Here is an 18492-nt window from a genome sequence, read left to right on the forward strand (position 1 = left end):
ACCGTGGCGTATCCGCAAAAAAACTGCTACGTGGAGAAATATTTTACCGCTCACATGAAATTCCAGATTGCATAGATTCTCCCCGCAAAAATGTACAGTAAATGTGACCACATCTTTAGACAGGAAGATACTGTCTGACCAACATGTGAAGTGACCGATTACAGTTCACTTTGTTTTCATGGGCAGTTAAGGGGGGTTTATCTGAATGGATGGACTGAAATCAGACTCAGTATCAGACTATTTTTTGTTCAAACTATTGTGATATCAAAAATTAATTTATAAGTGTATAGCTCTATGAGAATTTCTCATCTGCAAAAAACTAAATGTGATAACTGAGGCTTCCCACAGATTTTTTCCATGGATTATATTCAGCACAACCTAGAATATTCCTTTCTACTACTAGTCCTGAGGACAATGTGCAGCCTTGCTAAATAAATCGAGAGCAGAGGCACATAGGTAGACATGTAACAAATACCAGCACTTTCTTCTTTAGAGTACCTCCTGGTGGCTGAGGTTGAAGGGCTCTCTGCCCAAGTGCCGGTGCAGCTCCAGGATAGCGATGAGGTCTCCGATGGCAGTGAGGATGGGTAGACACAAAACAGAATGTATACGTATCCCTGAGTTCTGCCCTGTGCCATGAGGGAACCTCTCGTCCTACAGGAAAAAAAAACAGAGCGTACAGGGATTAAGGCTAGTCCAGGGAGAGGAGTTTATATATACATACGTTCACTGGATGTGCTGTACTTCAAACACTCCTAATCAGTCCTAAAAGTCTTAACATTTGTTATTTAAACTGGAAACACATCATAACACACATTATTTTAATTTTTTTTTACAAACAATAGAGCTTCTGCAGACAGTTCATTTTCTCAGTGTGCTAATAATTAGGCTACAATATTTATGAATACTGTACGTGCAGTTTGTTTTTAAATTCTATTTTATGACTGTAAATTCAAAACTAGCTATGTATGGTTCCTGGCTTTCTTTTATTTTTAACCACACGTTTACAAAGATGTACTGTATGTGAGCATTACATGAACGATTTCTTACTTTATGCAGCTATTTTGACATTCAAAGGCACCAATGGATTTCTTTTGAAAATTAAGTATAAAGTATTTATTATAACATATCTGAGCATCAAGATTACAGCTGAATGGTCTGTGTTAGTGAACATTCAATATGACGTGCAGCTTACAGTAATTGCTTCCAGTGGATGTGCCATGACACATTATTGGTCACTTCCCGTGTATACACGATGTGAGTGCACATTTCACATACTGTCCCTGTACTTTCATAAATGATACAATGTTTAATATTTATTGAAATAGCTGGAATAGCAAAATTTACTTTTGTAAAATTTAAATTAATTATCAGTGCAAATACTCTCCAACCGAGCTGCAGTGATATTATTTTGAGGATCCTGGAAATGATGAACACAAGAAAACAGCATGTGGCTCACCCCCATGATGTCCTCTGCAAGCAGTGTTTTGTGTGTCTTTGCAACGTGAGCGGCAATGGTGGTCCCAAATGTGATGGGACCAGAGGGAATGAGCCCAGGAAGCCCGTCTTTTGCCCCCGTCGGAGTGAACAAACATAAACTCTGTTACAGAGAAAACAACATCAACAAAACAGCATGACGTTAAGGAAACTGTCCTGATTGGTCAATGTAAAAATAATACATGTATATTTAGGGTACTTTACAACTCTTATTATATATTCCTACCATTGCTAACATACAACACAAAAAAAAACAAAAAAGGAAGAGATTTAATACTGTCTTAAGATGCAAAGTAAAATTAGTGGTATCCAATAAAACTGACAGTTATATAAAATGAAAATAACTAAAATAATGAAATAAAAAAACTAATTGGTGTATCCATTAATTGCTTCCCACATAATTACAGATCAGCCTAAAGTGAAGCCCTTTTTAAACTGTGTTATCTGATACTGTCACAGTACTAGCCATTAAAATAAAACCACTCAAGTGGATAAAAGAGAGGAAATGAACATAGCAGGTGTCTCAAGTATTTTTATGCTATAGAAATTCCAGGCCATTTTGAGACAAACAGAACATGTTCATGACCAATTAAAGGTTTACACTCACTTAGCTGAGTTTATGTTTCTCATGAACTTAAGAACCTTTTGATTTAAAGACATCTAAGGCTTCAGTGCTTAGAAATTAGTTTTGTTGACAACATATAGATTTTATCTAATTTAAGCATTTGAGAAAAAACTTGCTTCTTTGAAGAATCTAAAATATAATATACCCCCCCCCCATATTTCATGCTTCCTTAAATTAATGTTGTTGTTACTGTAATATTATTCAAAAATGTTGAAAATAGCAATATTACAGAACAAAAAGCAAAAGTCCAAAGTTGTGCGTCAAAAGTTGTGTATTTAACGACTTCAACTTCCAGTAAAAACCCTATTCCACATGTATTTACTCAGCCAGAACAAAAAAAAAAACTTACATTGTTGCATTCTCCAAGGAAGTAAAGTGCAAATCCATCAGCTTTTGTGGCTGTGAAAAAAATAAATAATAAATAAAACTACTAAAAAGAGTCACAGACTGATGTATCGTGTGTTGGGCATGAACATACAGAATGGTTCAATGCCAAAACATTACTGGACAAAAATGCACCCATGGATTCTGAATCTTTTATGCCATTTTTAGGAAGAAAATAAATAGCAATAAATAGTTTTAACAGATATAATGCCACTTGCTTTTGAAGAAGATCCAAGAATCCCAAAGTAGTAAAAGAATGCAAATTAAAAATTTTAATCGAATAAATCTTTGGTGTTTGCACCATGATCAGAAATAAACCAAGACTTGGAGACAGTGTTGTTCCAGTCCTCTAATATGGGGTGCGTTTCCCAAAAGCATTGTTATTGAACTCCATCGGTAACGACGGAACTTACAACCATAGCTGCTTTTGGGAAACGCACCCCTGATTGGTCAGGCTTTATTTGTAATTAAGCTATATGACTAAATTCACAAAAAATACTTAAGTTAATTGATTAAGTTTATGAAATTATAAAACCAATTTATGACATAAATGGACTGAATACTGTATGTTTAAAAACAAACAAGATATAAAATGCCCCTTAAAATCCGTATCAAAATATCGCTCCTTAATAAAAATAAATAAATAAGTCAGTTTCTGAGAGTGGTGCACACATACTTGAGTCAAATGAGCAGTGGCGAGTGTTGGGTGTGCCAGACTGAATCCCAGCACCCTGCAGAGCTGCGGCATGCAGATGAAGCGTGGGTGGATGGGAAATGACAGGCTGAGCGCTGCTCCATCAGTGTGTGGAGGAGAGAGAGATGCGGAAACACCCGTACTTGGACCTTTTAACCTGGATTCACTTACACCTCCATCTGTGCTGTTCTACCCTTTTATGTTTATGTGGGCAGTGTGAGCGCTTTCACCTGAAGTGCATGGGTAATTTCTGCTCTGTGAGTGTTTGTGTGTGTATGAGACAGAAAGGTTCTGACCTGTTTTGATGATGTTGCACAGCTCATAGAGCAATAGTTTGTTGTCACCCCCAGTGTCCAGCCGCTGCTCCATGTAGCTGTTGAGCTCATATACGACACTCTGCATATTTGTGTCCTGATACTGCTGGACACAAGAAAGAAACACATAATCATTGCACACACACTGTCTACTACACAATACGGACAGAAGTACATGGAAACCTCCATCTAATTAAATAGTATTAAAGGGGTGGTTGATGCAAACGGAGATATCTTTTAAAATTCTGGCAGTTTAATGCCTGCAGAAATGGCTGGTAAGGGACTACAACGAGCTTCTTCCCGGGTCCGTTACTTCACGAACCCAGATAAATCCCACCCCCAGGAACACGCAACAAAGGGGGCGGGGCCATGTTGTGTCGCTTTAGAGAAGATGAAGAGAAAACTATGGGTGCACGTAAAAATCTGTTCATATATGAATGGCGATTCTGTCTTCTAACAATTCTAATGATTCACAAGTTTCAAAACCAATGTTCTTAAGCAGCAGTTCTCAATCCTGTTCCTCGCCTCACCCTGCTCTGCATCTCTCTCTCTCTTTCTTTCTCATTCAGATTGTCAGATCAGCTCCAACAAACTGTTCCATTTATACACTTATTTTCACATAACAATGAGAAACATTATACATGGAAGTGCTTACGTTTGCTGTGCTGTGTTAAAGCCTTAATCAGAATAAAACCATATATTAAAAGCTAACAGAAGCAGTAGCATTTACAAACAACAGTATATCTAAAAGTATAAGGCAACAACAAACAAACAGTTAAGAGCCGTGCTTGCACAGGTTCTGTGCAATCCTCTTCATTAATATTATTTGCATCTCAATAGGGCTCAAATTGATAAGCAATATAGAAGATGTCATTATTTACAATAAAACTGGAGCACATTCTGATCTTGAGGATGTTAGAGGCGGTTTAGCCAATCACAACACACTGAGCCAGCTGACCAATCTCAGCCCATCGCATATTTCTGAGGGAAATAAACAACGTTTATTATGAAAAAAAGAAGAAGAAAAAAGAAAAATTATAATTAGAAGCGGTGTCCATATTTTAGGTCATATAGTGTGTATGCACTTCAAAACTCTCATGCTCACTAATGCTGCATTCATTTGTACATAAAAACAGTAATATTATAGAATGTTACTGTAATTTAAAATAATTTTCTATTGCAATATATTTTAAAATGTAATGAATTGAAAGCTGACAACCAGTCTTCAGGGTCACATGATCCTTCAGAAATCATTCTAATATGCTGCTCAAGACAGTCTTAATGTTATCAATGTAATGGAAGTTATGCATGTTTTTTTAAAGAATTATTTTATGAATAGAACCTTCAAAAGAACAGCAGAACATTATTTGTTTGCAATAGGTCATTATTGTAAAAAGGAAAAAAGTATTTACTGTCACTTTTGATAAACTATAATAATAACAATTTCTGGGGAAAACAAATAAATAAATAATAAATAAATAAAAATGTTACTAGCAAAACTTTTGAATGGTGTAATTATTATTATTATTTTTTCTTAAAGTTGGACATTTTTGGATGGTCCACTGAATGAGGTACTCATATTTATCCATCCACACAGGAGACTCAATTGACCATTAATATCAACAGAATTTGGCATTAAGTAACAAAGCAGCATAAACATACATAATGCCCACAAATACAGGGTAAAACAGTCCATTTAATTAGACTGATAACAGTCATGCTTCCTCCCCTGCATATTACTAGCATATTGGTTGTTTATTAGAACTTATAAAGCACATATTAATGCTTTATTCTGCATGAGCATATTTTAGACCCCATAACTAAACTTAACAACTAGCTTAATAACTATTAATAAGCAGCAAATCAGTTAATAGTCAGTTAATATTTAGATTTGGTCCCCAAACTAAAATATAACCAAATTTTGCCAAAAGAACAACACAGCCTAATCATAAACATCCAATTAACACAGAATTCTGTATTTTTTTTCTTTCACATTAAATGTGTGGTCTGGGTCTAATACAGAAATCAGCTCTAAATCAAACTTTTAGTATTTTAAAAGGAGTGTGGATGGAGGATTTCTATTTCTGTCCCTGTGTGAAAGGTCAGAGTGGGCCGGTGGAAGAGGGGTGTGTGAGGTGCTCCCCCACGGGAACGGCTCCCTACACATCCTGTTTATGCAGACAGAAAAGTGACGCACTGAAGACAGGCAACGTCCCTGCTGTCCTCTAAAAAGTATTTGTTTCCACAGCCCACCCTTGGCGTCATCTCAGACCCTCATTCCTACACACTGTCTCCCTCGTGTTCTGCTGTATGTCCCTCTCTGCTAGCCCCATTTAACTTATTCATCTCTGTCCCCTAAATCAGCAGGCCTAAGTGCTCGGAGCAGAGTGTGTGTTGGTGTAATATCAGCCGATTAAAGTGCCAAAGATCTCATTAACAGGTCATTGCCTTTGCTCATAAAATCTGTCACAGGGTTTGTGTGTGTCATTTGTCATTTAACAGACACTTTCATATTTAGCAGCTGTATGTGATTATTAGCAGAAACTTTTTTAATGAAGTGTTCCATGAATGCTTCTCCCCTGATAACTGTCCCCACCTGGGACATTCTGCCTTTTGGCATGAACGTTCACACTTTTGCTACACACTTTAATAAAGGGGACACATATTAAAAAAAAAAATCCCTTCTGAGATCCACTTCATTTGTAACACTGATTTCTTATAATATGACTGCATTAAGGTTAAATATATAACGCCTACTGTATCATATTTGATATGCACATTTTACATGTTAAAAACTTTGTTGAAACCCCCGTTGTACACACTCTACTACAGTACATGCCTTCTCTCATTTGATTGATACTTTTTTAGCAAGTGAAAAGGATATTTAATATAATTCCCCTTTAATATGTAGTTGAAGGAATAACCTTGATATTGTTATGAATTTTTCGAGATGAACACTTGGTGGACTAAAGCGGCTTATCTTTACTTGATTAACCAAACATAATTTTTTATATTTCCAAAAGAAATTAATAAAAAGGACACTTTAAAATGTAAATATAAAATATGACATATCAGGCTTTTTGGCTTTCTAAATCATCATTGTATTGCATTGCATTAAATGTAATAAAACTTAAATATAAAAAGTATTTAAATATAATTTTACTATGCCATATTGTTGGGAGACATACGTAGAGTGACAACTGATATGCATTTTATGTAAGTAGTCTTTTTTTATGTAAGATCTCATTGATTTACATAAAAAGCCGAAATGAAAATTAAATCAGAATTTGAATTTATTTTCAGCCATATAAATATCAGTAATTGCATATTTGTTCTCAGTTTGGGTCTCTGAATAAAATTGGGGTGCTTTTTTATCACTATATCATACCAAATGGGCCATAAATCTTAATGCATGAAATATGATACTCAAATGTTGCATATTTTGTCTAAAGTTTCAATAAAATGTTTAAACTGAGCCTTTTAGGCTTTACAGGGTAAGACAAACACACAAAAACACTCACACACAAGATGCCTCACTTACCCTGCTGATATCTTCAGCTGAAGATTCATCTGTTAAAATACAAAAGAAAACAGTGTCAAAACTGATGTATCCTGTAACACAGTGTCACTTTTATGGATGGATGGACAGAATGTCTCTTCATTTGCATAAAGCTTGCTTTATTTTGATTGATTTTTTATTTTATTAATTGATGTCCTTTTCATGTTATTCAAAACCCTGCTATATGGAATGGAACCCTATACAGAATTTCAGGCCAATGAGAGCTGAATGAAACAGAATAAGAAGCTGAGCAACTAACAAAATGTTCTGTCACTTTCCAGTTGTCACATTTGCAGTTGATTAAGACCAAAAAAACAAACAAACAAAAAAAACAAAACAAAAAAAAAACCCCGGTGTTAAGGGAACAAAGAAGAAACCAACTCAAAATCAAGATATTTATTATTCTAGTTCTCCCACTCAACAATTACTTTTTTATTTGAAGACGACATTTTTTTTCCCACTACAGTCACCTTTTTCTATACACAGTTTAGGTTTAAAAGACAATTAACATTAAGTAATATTATTGATTGACTACACTGACACTGATTATAAAGTTATATATAAATAAATGACTTGACATAAAAAAAGATTGAATGCCTAGAGAATATTCAGCTTTTAAAACAACTAAAACTATTTCAATTAAAATAATTGTAATTATTTATTTGAATCTATGGATACTAGAAGCTCCTGGAATCTAAATAAAAAAAGCAAACGGAGAAAAAAAAAAGGGGGGGACTTCAAATACTGTTTAGAAAATAGTTTATTAGTGGCTCCAAATATTGTTGTGGACATTGGTGGCCCATGGGAGTAAAAAAGGATGAGAACCACTGTGGTCTTGTGGACTTCATGGTGACAAGGGCATGGCTGCCATTGTAAGTCCACAAGACCACAAGTATACATGAGATGTGCCATTTGGGACAGGACCCAACTTTTTTTTCATACTTCCTTGTCCTTTAACTTTTAGTGTGAATGGACATTTAGAATAGATGACAGATCAGCAGTTCTAGCTCTTATAAGCAGAATCATGCTGGGTGATGTGATAGCACTTTCTGACTGATGACACAGACAAACAAGAAGAAAGATGGTGGGGGAGGACCTGTTCCCCACGTCAGATCGCTCGTATCAGCTCACCTAAATATAGTTGATATATTACAGGCCCATATGGATCGATCTGCAGGTGGATAAAGGCAACCGTGTGCAGGGCAGCAGGGCAGTGCCGTTATAAAGCATCTGATGGTGTCCTGCTGTGCCAAAGCTGCTGATATTTTTTTAATCCCTCTTGACATTAGCAGGCAGTATGCTAAAACAGCCATTCATATCATCTTGTAAATATGACACTTTGCACTTTCAGCACAATCCATGTCCCTTGCCACTGGGCTCAGGAGAACACTGTGCGGCTGACTGCAGGCCTCCAAGAATAGCAGTGTCTCCTCCTGCTGTTGCTTCTCATGAATCACGAACTGTAATGTCAATATGGCAGAGTTCCTTGCTTTCTGTCTACTACCTATACGGGCAGCATTCTTTTAAGCGAATTAGTGTCACATGAGCCAAACATTCCACATAGGCAACAACTTACATGTTGGAATAAAAATCCCTCATGACAACTCATTTTAAAATAGTGTTCTGATAGCACTTTGCTAAGCGAATGACGCAATACACTAAACTTAGCTTTAAAGTGTAGACTGTAAAATGTTATTAGTTAAAAAAGCATGTAAACCGATTGCCTTAAAAAAAAACCTACAAGTAAAATATATATATAGTTCCAACAACTAATTAATTTTAATATATATATATATATATATATATATATATGGGCTGTAGCTATCGAATATTTTAGTAATCAAGTATTCTACCAAAAATTCCATCTATTAATCCATGGTTCGGATCCCAATTTGCCGGTCATCCTACGTGACGCAGAGAGTGACCGACTGAAAGGGAACATCTCAATTACGTATGGTAACCCTTACATCCCGTCGCCACAGCTCCTGTACCACTGCTGAGTGGCCGTGTCACCAGCTCGGCTCCACAGCGATAACCTGAATATGCAGTGCACCTGCTGCCTACTTATACCCACACTGTGATCAGCGGCAGCTGGATGCAATAATCGCAAGCCAATGTGCATTGGCTTGATTAGTTTACACTCAAAGTAGATTGGTCTAAGCGATATCCCAATTCGTCAGTCATCCGACATGACATCTCCGTTCCCTCCTTCCCTCCTTCACTCTTATTAATTTGTAACTAAACTGTATGTCAACCCTCATTGGAGTAGAAGATGCTTAGGGTTAGTAGAACAAGTTGACATTTACGTGCAGAGATGCTTATAGTCATTAGAATGTCTGACCACCAAAATAAAGTGTTTGCAGATATTAAGCAGTCTACCAATACTATAATGACTGCTACCTGACATATAGTTGAAAAGTTATTTATAGTCAAAAATAAATGTCTAAAGTGGACTATCAGAATAAAGTGCAACCTAAAATGCTTCCAGCATGGAAAGATCACTAAGCTTTAGAACAAAGCCTAGAAGTGTCTCTCTGCCCAGGTTCTGCTGGGGAGTGAAGGGAGGGCAATATTCCACTTTGCATTAAAGGCCACCTGTGCTCACGTCTTACTCCTTCCATTTCTGGTATTCCCAGATGGAAATGTCTGGTAATCAATGCAGGGACTTGCAGATGTGTTTCTGTCCAGATCATTTGTAAACTGAAATGAAAACTCAGCATAAAAGGTAAAACAGATATCAGCAGTTTGATCTTATGTCAGTAAGTAACTTATTCTGGTTATTGATTTACATGGCTGGACTGGCCATTGGGCATACCGGGCATTTGCCCGGTGGGCCGACGTGCTTTTTGGGCCGATATCTCATACTCATACTTTTTTTTTTTTTTTAAACGGCCCATAAAATTTGTACATCAGTGGCCCATTCGTTTTGTTTTGCTTAATTGGCGGCGCTGGGTTTGTGCCGGTGTAATGCATTGGTCAAAGTCAGTGTTAGTTTTTTTTTCTGACAGACCAGCCCATGAAACACGTAGATCAGCGGCCCATTGGCTCTTTTCTTGATTGACACTGGGCTGGCCCAATCACAACTTTAAACGAGTGAGCGAGCGGCAGCAGTGTCAGTGTGTATCTGTAAAAAAAGATGGAGAAGAAACGCAAGGAATGTGCACATAAATAGCGTGAAAAAATAGAACCAGGCCCTTAAAGCAGACACTGTAAACTGTGTCAAAATATATGTTTTCTGACCTTCATCAGCTCCTGTGGCAGATGATGATAGTGAGGACGGAGGATCAGGAGAGAGATGAGAAAGTGTAGAGCCTGCGGTAAGCATAGCTACTTTCAAAACACTTAGGCCATGTCATGAGTGTAGATTATTTCCACATCTGCATAGTTGACGATTACCGCAATTCACTAGAAATTTAATAAGAGGCGTTTGTAAACCATGTTTTCCGCCAAAATAAAAGCTTGATGCAGTTTGCATCAAAATAAAAGATCATGTGCTTATCTCTTTCAAGTATAGAAATTGGTACAACTAATTAAGAAAGTTTCCTTTATTTTTTTGTGCATTTGTTTTACAAAATATGGCTATTACTGTCATTGGATTAATATTATAACTATTATTATGTATAGGTGTAATGTAAATAGACACTGTAACTAAAAGAGGTTTGAATTTTTCTTTGTTTAATTTGCACACTGAATATGGGTTGGAGCTTTTAATTTTGAACTCTCAAAGTGCACCAGATTAATGAATTTAACATTAAAATGCACCAAATTTTCTCACTGAATTAACATTAAAATGCACTCAATTTTCTCGGACTGAGGACACACCACCATAGTTTTAACAAAAATCCTGTAAGAAACACTGGTATTGCTATGCCAGAGCCGCTTATAGCTTGTTTTACGATTCACCGCTGTGGAGTGTAGTTCAACTGTATTAATAAATATAACATTTTGACTTATTTCATCTGTTAACTCTCACTCGTTCCTATACTCACTCATTACATGGCATTAGTGGTTTTAATGAATAGGAGTTGGTATGCATATAATTAAGGGCGTGCAAAGATGGGTGGTGTTTATGATCATATAGTGGGCCGGTCTGGGCAAAAATGCCCGGGCCAATATTTTGTCCCAGTCCAGCCCTGTTGATTTACAATGAAACCAGGCATTGCACCCAGGTTCATATAAATGATTCTGCAGCATGCTGTCAATAAAGCTTAACTTGTATTGAACACAGATCTTTCCTTTCAACAAATACTTTTACTTTATCCTAGCTTATTGTGCAGACACCATTATGTAAGCCATTCATAGAATGATTTTCCTACTGTGCCTTTATGGAGCTTTCATACCATCTTTTAGAGCCAAGGATGTCTGAACACCTGACTTTATCGCAATGAAAGCTGCTTGGCTGCTGCCTATAGCCCCTGAACTTCACAACCTAGATGCTGGGCACACCGTTACAGAAACAACAGATAAAAAAAAAAAAAAACTGAAAACAATATAAATAGACACTGCTCTTGGTTAATGGTGTACTGTAGATGTTTGAAAAAAAATACACAAATAAATTTGGTGTAGAAATTACGCTAAGCATGAACATTTTTGTTTTATTTTGTATATTTATTTATTTGATCAATGACAATACACAGTAAATATGTGAGTGTTAATTTCTTGGTGTTTTGAGTGCTGAGATGTAGGCAACATTTACACGACAATGGTGTATTCAAAAACTGAAACGTTTTTTCATTGGATTTTCTAAAAGTTTAACTTATACACGTCAATGTTTTCAAAAGATTTGCGTTTACACATATCTGCGAAAAATAGCCAAAAACGCTGTATTATATATGCCAGGCCAGTAGTTGGCGCTGTCAGCTTCTTAGTAAACAGTACCTGTAGGGAAATAATGATTATATGTTGTATATGATGCGTCTCCGCTGTTTGTTGTAATATTGGTAAATCCACACTTTGCAGAAGAAGCGTTAGCAAACTCTTGAGCAGCAACAACAGTAGCACATACTTAGCTTGCCTTTAAAATCGACACATACTGCACATGTCTACATACCTAACACATACTACGAATGTGCATCACGTCACCATTTGAATTGGTCTGGTTTTATTGTCTAGAAGGGAAGCATTCCAGTATTTTAGGAGGAAGTTGAATCCTTGAAGAGCTTTTCCTGCTCTGTGAAACAACTATACAGTGAACTTTACTGTTTTAAACTGGATATAACTGATTTACATATCCTGTGATTTTTCATCTACTGAATGTTGATTTGGATTGAGCACTGCTGTACTGTGTTGCAAAGTCGCAGGTATTGACTCAACTTCACTGACATTTAGCGACTTACACCACAGGAAGTTAATTTTAATAAAGTTAATAATTTTATTAACTTCCTGTTCCCTGTACACACATGACTGTACAGTCACACACAGCTCCAACGTCATCATCAAATTCGCTGATGACATGACGGTGCTAGGCCTGATAACCGACAACTATGAGACGGCCTACAGAGAGGAGGTGAGCACCCTGACTAAATGGTGTCAGGAGAACCACCTCTCACTCAACATCGACAAGACCAAAGAGCTGGTGGTGGATTTCAGGAGACAGAGCAGAGAACACAAACCCATCACCATCGACATGAGACAATTCTCAAACAAAAAAGACAGATGGTAAATTGACTGTAGAATCTTCATTAATTAAAAAAAGCCTGACATGCTAGAGGTATTACAGGTCACAGTATTTGCAAAAGTTGGAACAGAAAGATAGAAAGAGCATCGCATCAAATGGACTGAAGCCACTGGCCCTGCTGTTAGGCTTGTAATGAGGCTCTCAGATTCACTACAACTGGAATCATATGATGTCCAGGTATCTCTACAGCTCAAGACAGAGAGAAGTACACCAGATTAGGACAAACTATTATTAAACTAATCAGTGAAACTAATCTCACAAGTGCACTTATGACCTATCAAATAAAAGATGTTCAGATTTTACTTGGAATCCTGTCAAAGTGTTCCTTTTGCTTTTCTCAATTAGAGCCTATGAGTAAGTTACCTTTACCAGTTGCCTCTTATTTTCTGAATCTCCATTTATCATTTACCCACACTACCATTGAACTTCACTGACATTTAGCGACTTACACAAGGGACGTACATTCACTGACATGTGCAAGACTTGAAGTATTACAGACCATTTGATAAACAGCTTTCATATTATTTCTGATGACAGAAATGCTTATATTGTGCCTTCATCATTTTTTTTTAAAGAGAATCTTCTAAAAGTGAATCTTCCATGATGAAAATTGGCTTGTTCGTTAGTAAAGAACTAGTTTGTTAAAAACAACAACAACAAACTTTTTGCATTATGCCTTTATTGTAAACTTTGTAGAATGAGCAGAATTATACTGTGCTCCCAGACTCCTTACACTAGAGTTAAAATATCTAGAAATATTAAAATTAACTTCCTGTGGTGTGGACCAGAGTAACTTTTAAGTACATTTAAAAGTGTTCCTTTAACTATGAAAATATTGGGATCATATGTTCATCATATGAGTTGATCTGACCTCTAAAGGAGTTGAATGAACACTGATGAATTTGCTGTGTAGGTTCATCAGGGCCACTAGGCCAAAGACTGAATGAGTAGGTCATGAATCATGTTGTGCTTGTGTGTGTGTGTGTGTCCGTCTGTCTGTCTGTGTGTGTGTGTGTGTGTGTGTGTGTGTGTGTGACAGCATGGCACAGGATCTGTCCAGATGTAGGATTTCTTTGGAGGCAGAGTGGTGAAATGTTTGGGATTTATCAGTTACTCAAAGATTACATGCCATTACAATCCCATGTTACTTCTTCACTGGTCACTCTTTCCCAACAATGACTGGAGAATGGAGATTTCAGGCTTCACACAGGACACAAAGTACCGTAAAATATCTTGAAAGTATTATATATCACTTATTTAAAAAGGGTTTGAAAATATTTTTCAGTAATAGTAATATTAGTAATGTTATAAGTTTAACACAACTTGAACTGAACTGAATCATCACTAATGTGACTTGAGATGAATAATGACACTACTATCTTCCAAAATCTGCTTGTATCTGAATCAAACTTGTTTTTGATAAACTTTATAACATCAACACATGTATTTATCTGAAATGAAATAACACTGTACTAAATAAAATGACACTACTTTAAAGCTGCTTTGCAGCTGAAGATGTACAGTATATGCCTTGTTACTTTAGACTTGTAAATATCCAATAGACTTGAAAGGAGGAACCCAACTCATATCTACAGACCATAATATCCTAGAGAATAAATACACCTAAAACTCACACAACATATTTATAGCTTATTTGCTTAAAACAGCTATTATAACATTAGTTTAAATCATTTGAAATTAAACAAAGAGAAGTGAATGTTGGGAAACATGTCATGACTGATCCTATTTCACAGAAAAGCTGCACCTTCAACAATAATAAGCACTTTTTAGTCACACTTTCAAACCAAAGAATACAAATAAAATAGGATCTACTCAACAGTGTCTTAATGAACAGATGTTGACCTCTGAATTGTAAGTCTAGACATTCTCCGTCACCAGCAACAAGATCTATGCTTGACAAGGAGACAGAATTAGAAAATAACTAGATGTCATCAGTAGGTCTTGTCCTTTAGCTTAAAAAAATCCACCATTGTGCTCATACCAAAGAAAAACAAAATCACATGCTTAAATGGCTGGAGGCCCGTTGCTCTCACACCCATCTTCAGCAAGTGTTTTGAGAGACTCGTCAGAGATTACATCTGCTCTGTGCTGCCTGCCTCATTGGATCCGCTACAATTTGCATATCGTAGCAACCGTTCTACAGACGATGCTATTGCTTTCACCCTACACACTGCTCTCCCCACCTGGAAAATAAGAACACCTATGTGAGAAAGCTGTTTGTGGACTACAGCTCAGCATTTAAAACCATAGGTCCTGCCAAACTTGTTGCGAAGCTCCAGACTCTAGGACCAAACAGATCTCTGTGCAGCTGGATCCTGGTCTTCCTGACAGGCAGAAGTCAGGTGGTCAGAATGGGCAACAATACTTCATCGCCGCTGACCCTCATCACTGGTGCTCCTCAGGCCACTCCTGTATTCCCTGTACACACATGACTGTACAGTCACACACAGCTCCAACGTCATCATCAAATTCGCTGATGACATGACGGTGCTAGGCCTGATAACCGACAACTATGAGACGGCCTACAGAGAGGAGGTGAGCACCCTGACTAAATGGTGTCAGGAGAACCACCTCTCACTCAACATCGACAAGACCAAAGAGCTGGTGGTGGATTTCAGGAGACAGAGCAGAGAACACAAACCCATCACCATCGACATGAGACAATTCTCAAACAAAAAAGACAGATGGTAAATTGACTGTAGAATCTTCATTAATTAAAAAAAGCCTGACATGCTAGAGGTATTACAGGTCACAGTATTTGCAAAAGTTGGAACAGAAAGATAGAAAGAGCATCGCATCAAATGGACTGAAGCCACTGGCCCTGCTGTTAGGCTTGTAATGAGGCTCTCAGATTCACTACAACTGGAATCATATGATGTCCAGGTATCTCTACAGCTCAAGACAGTGAGAAGTACACCAGATTAGGACAAACTATTATTAAACTAATCAGTGATCTCACAAGTGCACTTATGACCTATCAAATAAAACATGTTCAGATTTTACTTGGAATCCTGTCAAAGTGTTCCTTTTGCTTTTCTCAATTAGAGCCTATGAGTAAGTTACCTTTACCAGTTGCCTCTTATTTTCTGAATCTCCATTTATCATTTACCCACACTACCATTCAAACCCTCTTTGTTTTACTTCTTCTGTAGAATACCAATGAAGATATAAAAAAGTCTAAAAATAAAGTTTATATTTGCATGTATGTAATATGTATGTATGTATGTATTGTATGTCCATACAATTGAAGTCAGTGGTAACCAACATTTGGTCACCAGCATTCTTCAAAATATCAGTTTTTATGTTCTGCAGAAAAAAGAATGTCATACAGGTTTGCAGCGATGAGAGGGACACATGGAAATAAGAGTTCTCTTACGAGAGTTCTCTCGTACTGCGTCTTAGCTAAGACGCTACGGGAAAAGTCTCTTTTCACGAAATACTGAAGCAAAAAATTATCCTTAATTTTGAATTTTTGTAAAGCGCATTTGCAGCAGTACACAGCCATAGGCGAGACGGCTCGCTCGCTCATTGGCTGCTCTGCAGCAAGTGCACAGCCTATCAAGCGCAGGCTGATGCAATATCAGACCAATTAGGACGCTTCGCGCCCATCACGCCACTTCCCGCCGAAACGGGTGTGGCCCAACCCTATAAGAGGAGCTCGAAAAGGCTGACTCACCTGATTTTTCATCACGGAGGAAGTAAGCGCCGTCTGAGAGGCATATCAGTGGGACGAGCCATTCTGAAGCTGCTGGCCTCGCCGCCTTCTACTGCCGTTCCTGCTGCGCTGTCCGGCGCCTATATCCTTTTATATCCTTGTGTGAGTTCGCCCTTCGACGCACACTCATAAAAGAGCTGCGTCTTTTTAAAGATGCCCTCGAGCGGCTCGTGCAGAGCCCCGCTCAGCAAAGGAGATCGTCACGTCATCTGCCTCTCCTGCCTGGGTGAGGACCATGCAGCGCTCGCGCTCGCTGACGGCGGCTGTCCTCATTGCGAGTTAATGCCTATGGTGAATCTGAGGACTCGCCGGGCGTTCTTCTCGAAGCCTGCATCATCCGCTGCGCCGCAGCGCTGTAAAAAGCGCCGCTCGCAGCATCTACTGGAACCGCCTCAAGCTCTGCCGAGCTCGCCGGTTCCCCCCGCTTCACCGGCCTTGCTTGCTTCGGGCAGTGAGGGTTGGGCGAGCTCCGTGGATCTCGCGCCTTCTGCTCAGAGGCCCAGCAGACGGGCGGATATCGATAAGGAGCTGATGAGAGTGCTCACGCTGGCCGCGGCGAGCCTCGGCCTCGAGTGGTCTGCTCCAGCGCCCCCTTCTCGTTCCCGGCTGGATGGTAGCTTTCTTCCGGATGAGCGTTTTTCTCCCAGCTCAAAGCACGCCCCCTTTTCTTTCTGAGCTTTACGAAGAAGTGGTGAAAGCTTGGAACGCTCCTTTCTCGGCGACAGTTCGTTCATCTGTTTCACCAGCTAATGTAACCTAATGTACTAATGTACTAATGTAACCTCGGTTCTCTCTAGAAGAGGGAACGAGTACTGCGTTCTCTGCCGTGCATACGATTCACTCTGGTTCGCTTCGGCGATGAAATAAATCAGGTGAGTCAGCCTTTTCGAGCTCCTTTTACAGGGTTAGGCCACACCCGTTTCGGCGGGAAGTGGCGTGGTGGGCGTGAAGCGTCCTAATTGGTCTGATATTGCATCAGCCTGCGCTCGATAGGCTGTGCACTTGCTGCAGAGCAGCCAATGAGTGAGCGAGCCGTCTCGCCTATGGCTGTGTACTGCTGCAAATGCGCTTTACAAAAATTCAAAATTAAGGATAATTTTTTGCTTCAGTATTTCGAGAAAAGAGACTTTTCCCGTAGCGTCTTAGCTAAGACGCAGTACTCGTTCCCCCGTTTTAAGTTTTACTAGTGTCTCAGATTTAATCGTATGTATAACAAATTATGTATGATTAATTTTCATTAACTGTCTTTTGTAATGAATCAACATATTCACATTATAAATATGTACATGAAATCATTCTTACGTTTGTTAATTTAGTAAATTAAAGTGAAAACCTTTTACAATTGTCCACACCAAACTTGAAAATCTGATATACTGTTAATAGTTTTTGTTGTGCCGAAATGCCAGCATAGAGGAGACCTTTACCAAACCTCATCAAACATGGAATGTTATCAGTTTAATGTCTAATTATTAAAATTGAAAAAGAAAAAAAACATTCTCAGATACTACATGTGCACTATAACTAATACTATAACTCACTAACCTTATGTATATCTTCTGTCTTCCATTTCTCTTTCCATAAGATCTTACAGATTTATGAAGGAAACACTCTAAAATATCAAAAAAATATTTTAAAATCTTCCCAGTCTACTGACAATAGTTATGACATTCGCTTCTAACATTACAATTCTCAACTTTTGTTAAGTCTACAATATTTAAATCAACTTTACCAGCTAATTACTCTTAAAAAGTGCTACCATAGACATACACAAAGTTTAAACACAAAATTCTATAGATGGCTGTGCGCTTGTTTCTCTGGTGCATACGTTCTATCACAAACAAAGATAATTAGGCTCGAAACCTCATTAGCCCTTTATGTAGTAAGTGAGCACTGTGCATATACAGTCAAATACATGACAGATGATAGCAGAGGTTTCCAACTCTCACAGAGAGGGCCTGAAACTAATTGTTATTGTGGAAGTTGTTCAGAGAGTTTATTGTGTACTA

The 18492-nt window shown here is 38.0% G+C and overlaps 2 protein-coding genes across 2 annotated transcripts in view; both read right to left on the bottom strand.

Moving 5' to 3' along the window:
- LOC132110970 (cAMP and cAMP-inhibited cGMP 3',5'-cyclic phosphodiesterase 10A-like) overlaps window positions 1–18492 on the bottom strand; it is a 192685-nt gene that overhangs the window by 70442 nt on the left and 103751 nt on the right. The window contains exons 3-7 of the mRNA XM_059518121.1: window positions 7056–7084; window positions 3497–3617; window positions 2472–2521; window positions 1460–1600; window positions 499–654 (exon numbers count right to left, since the gene is read on the bottom strand). Coding sequence (XP_059374104.1) covers window positions 499–654; window positions 1460–1600; window positions 2472–2521; window positions 3497–3617; window positions 7056–7084 — 497 coding nt within the window. The remainder of the gene's footprint in view (window positions 1–498; window positions 655–1459; window positions 1601–2471; window positions 2522–3496; window positions 3618–7055; window positions 7085–18492) is intronic.
- The window catches only part of LOC132110972 (vesicle transport protein SFT2A-like), a 277590-nt gene that overhangs the window by 59103 nt on the left and 199995 nt on the right, over window positions 1–18492 (bottom strand). The gene's annotated exons all lie outside the window — the stretch shown is intronic.

Source organism: Carassius carassius, chromosome 30, assembly GCF_963082965.1.
Source record: "Carassius carassius chromosome 30, fCarCar2.1, whole genome shotgun sequence".
Lineage (NCBI taxonomy): Eukaryota > Metazoa > Chordata > Actinopteri > Cypriniformes > Cyprinidae > Carassius > Carassius carassius.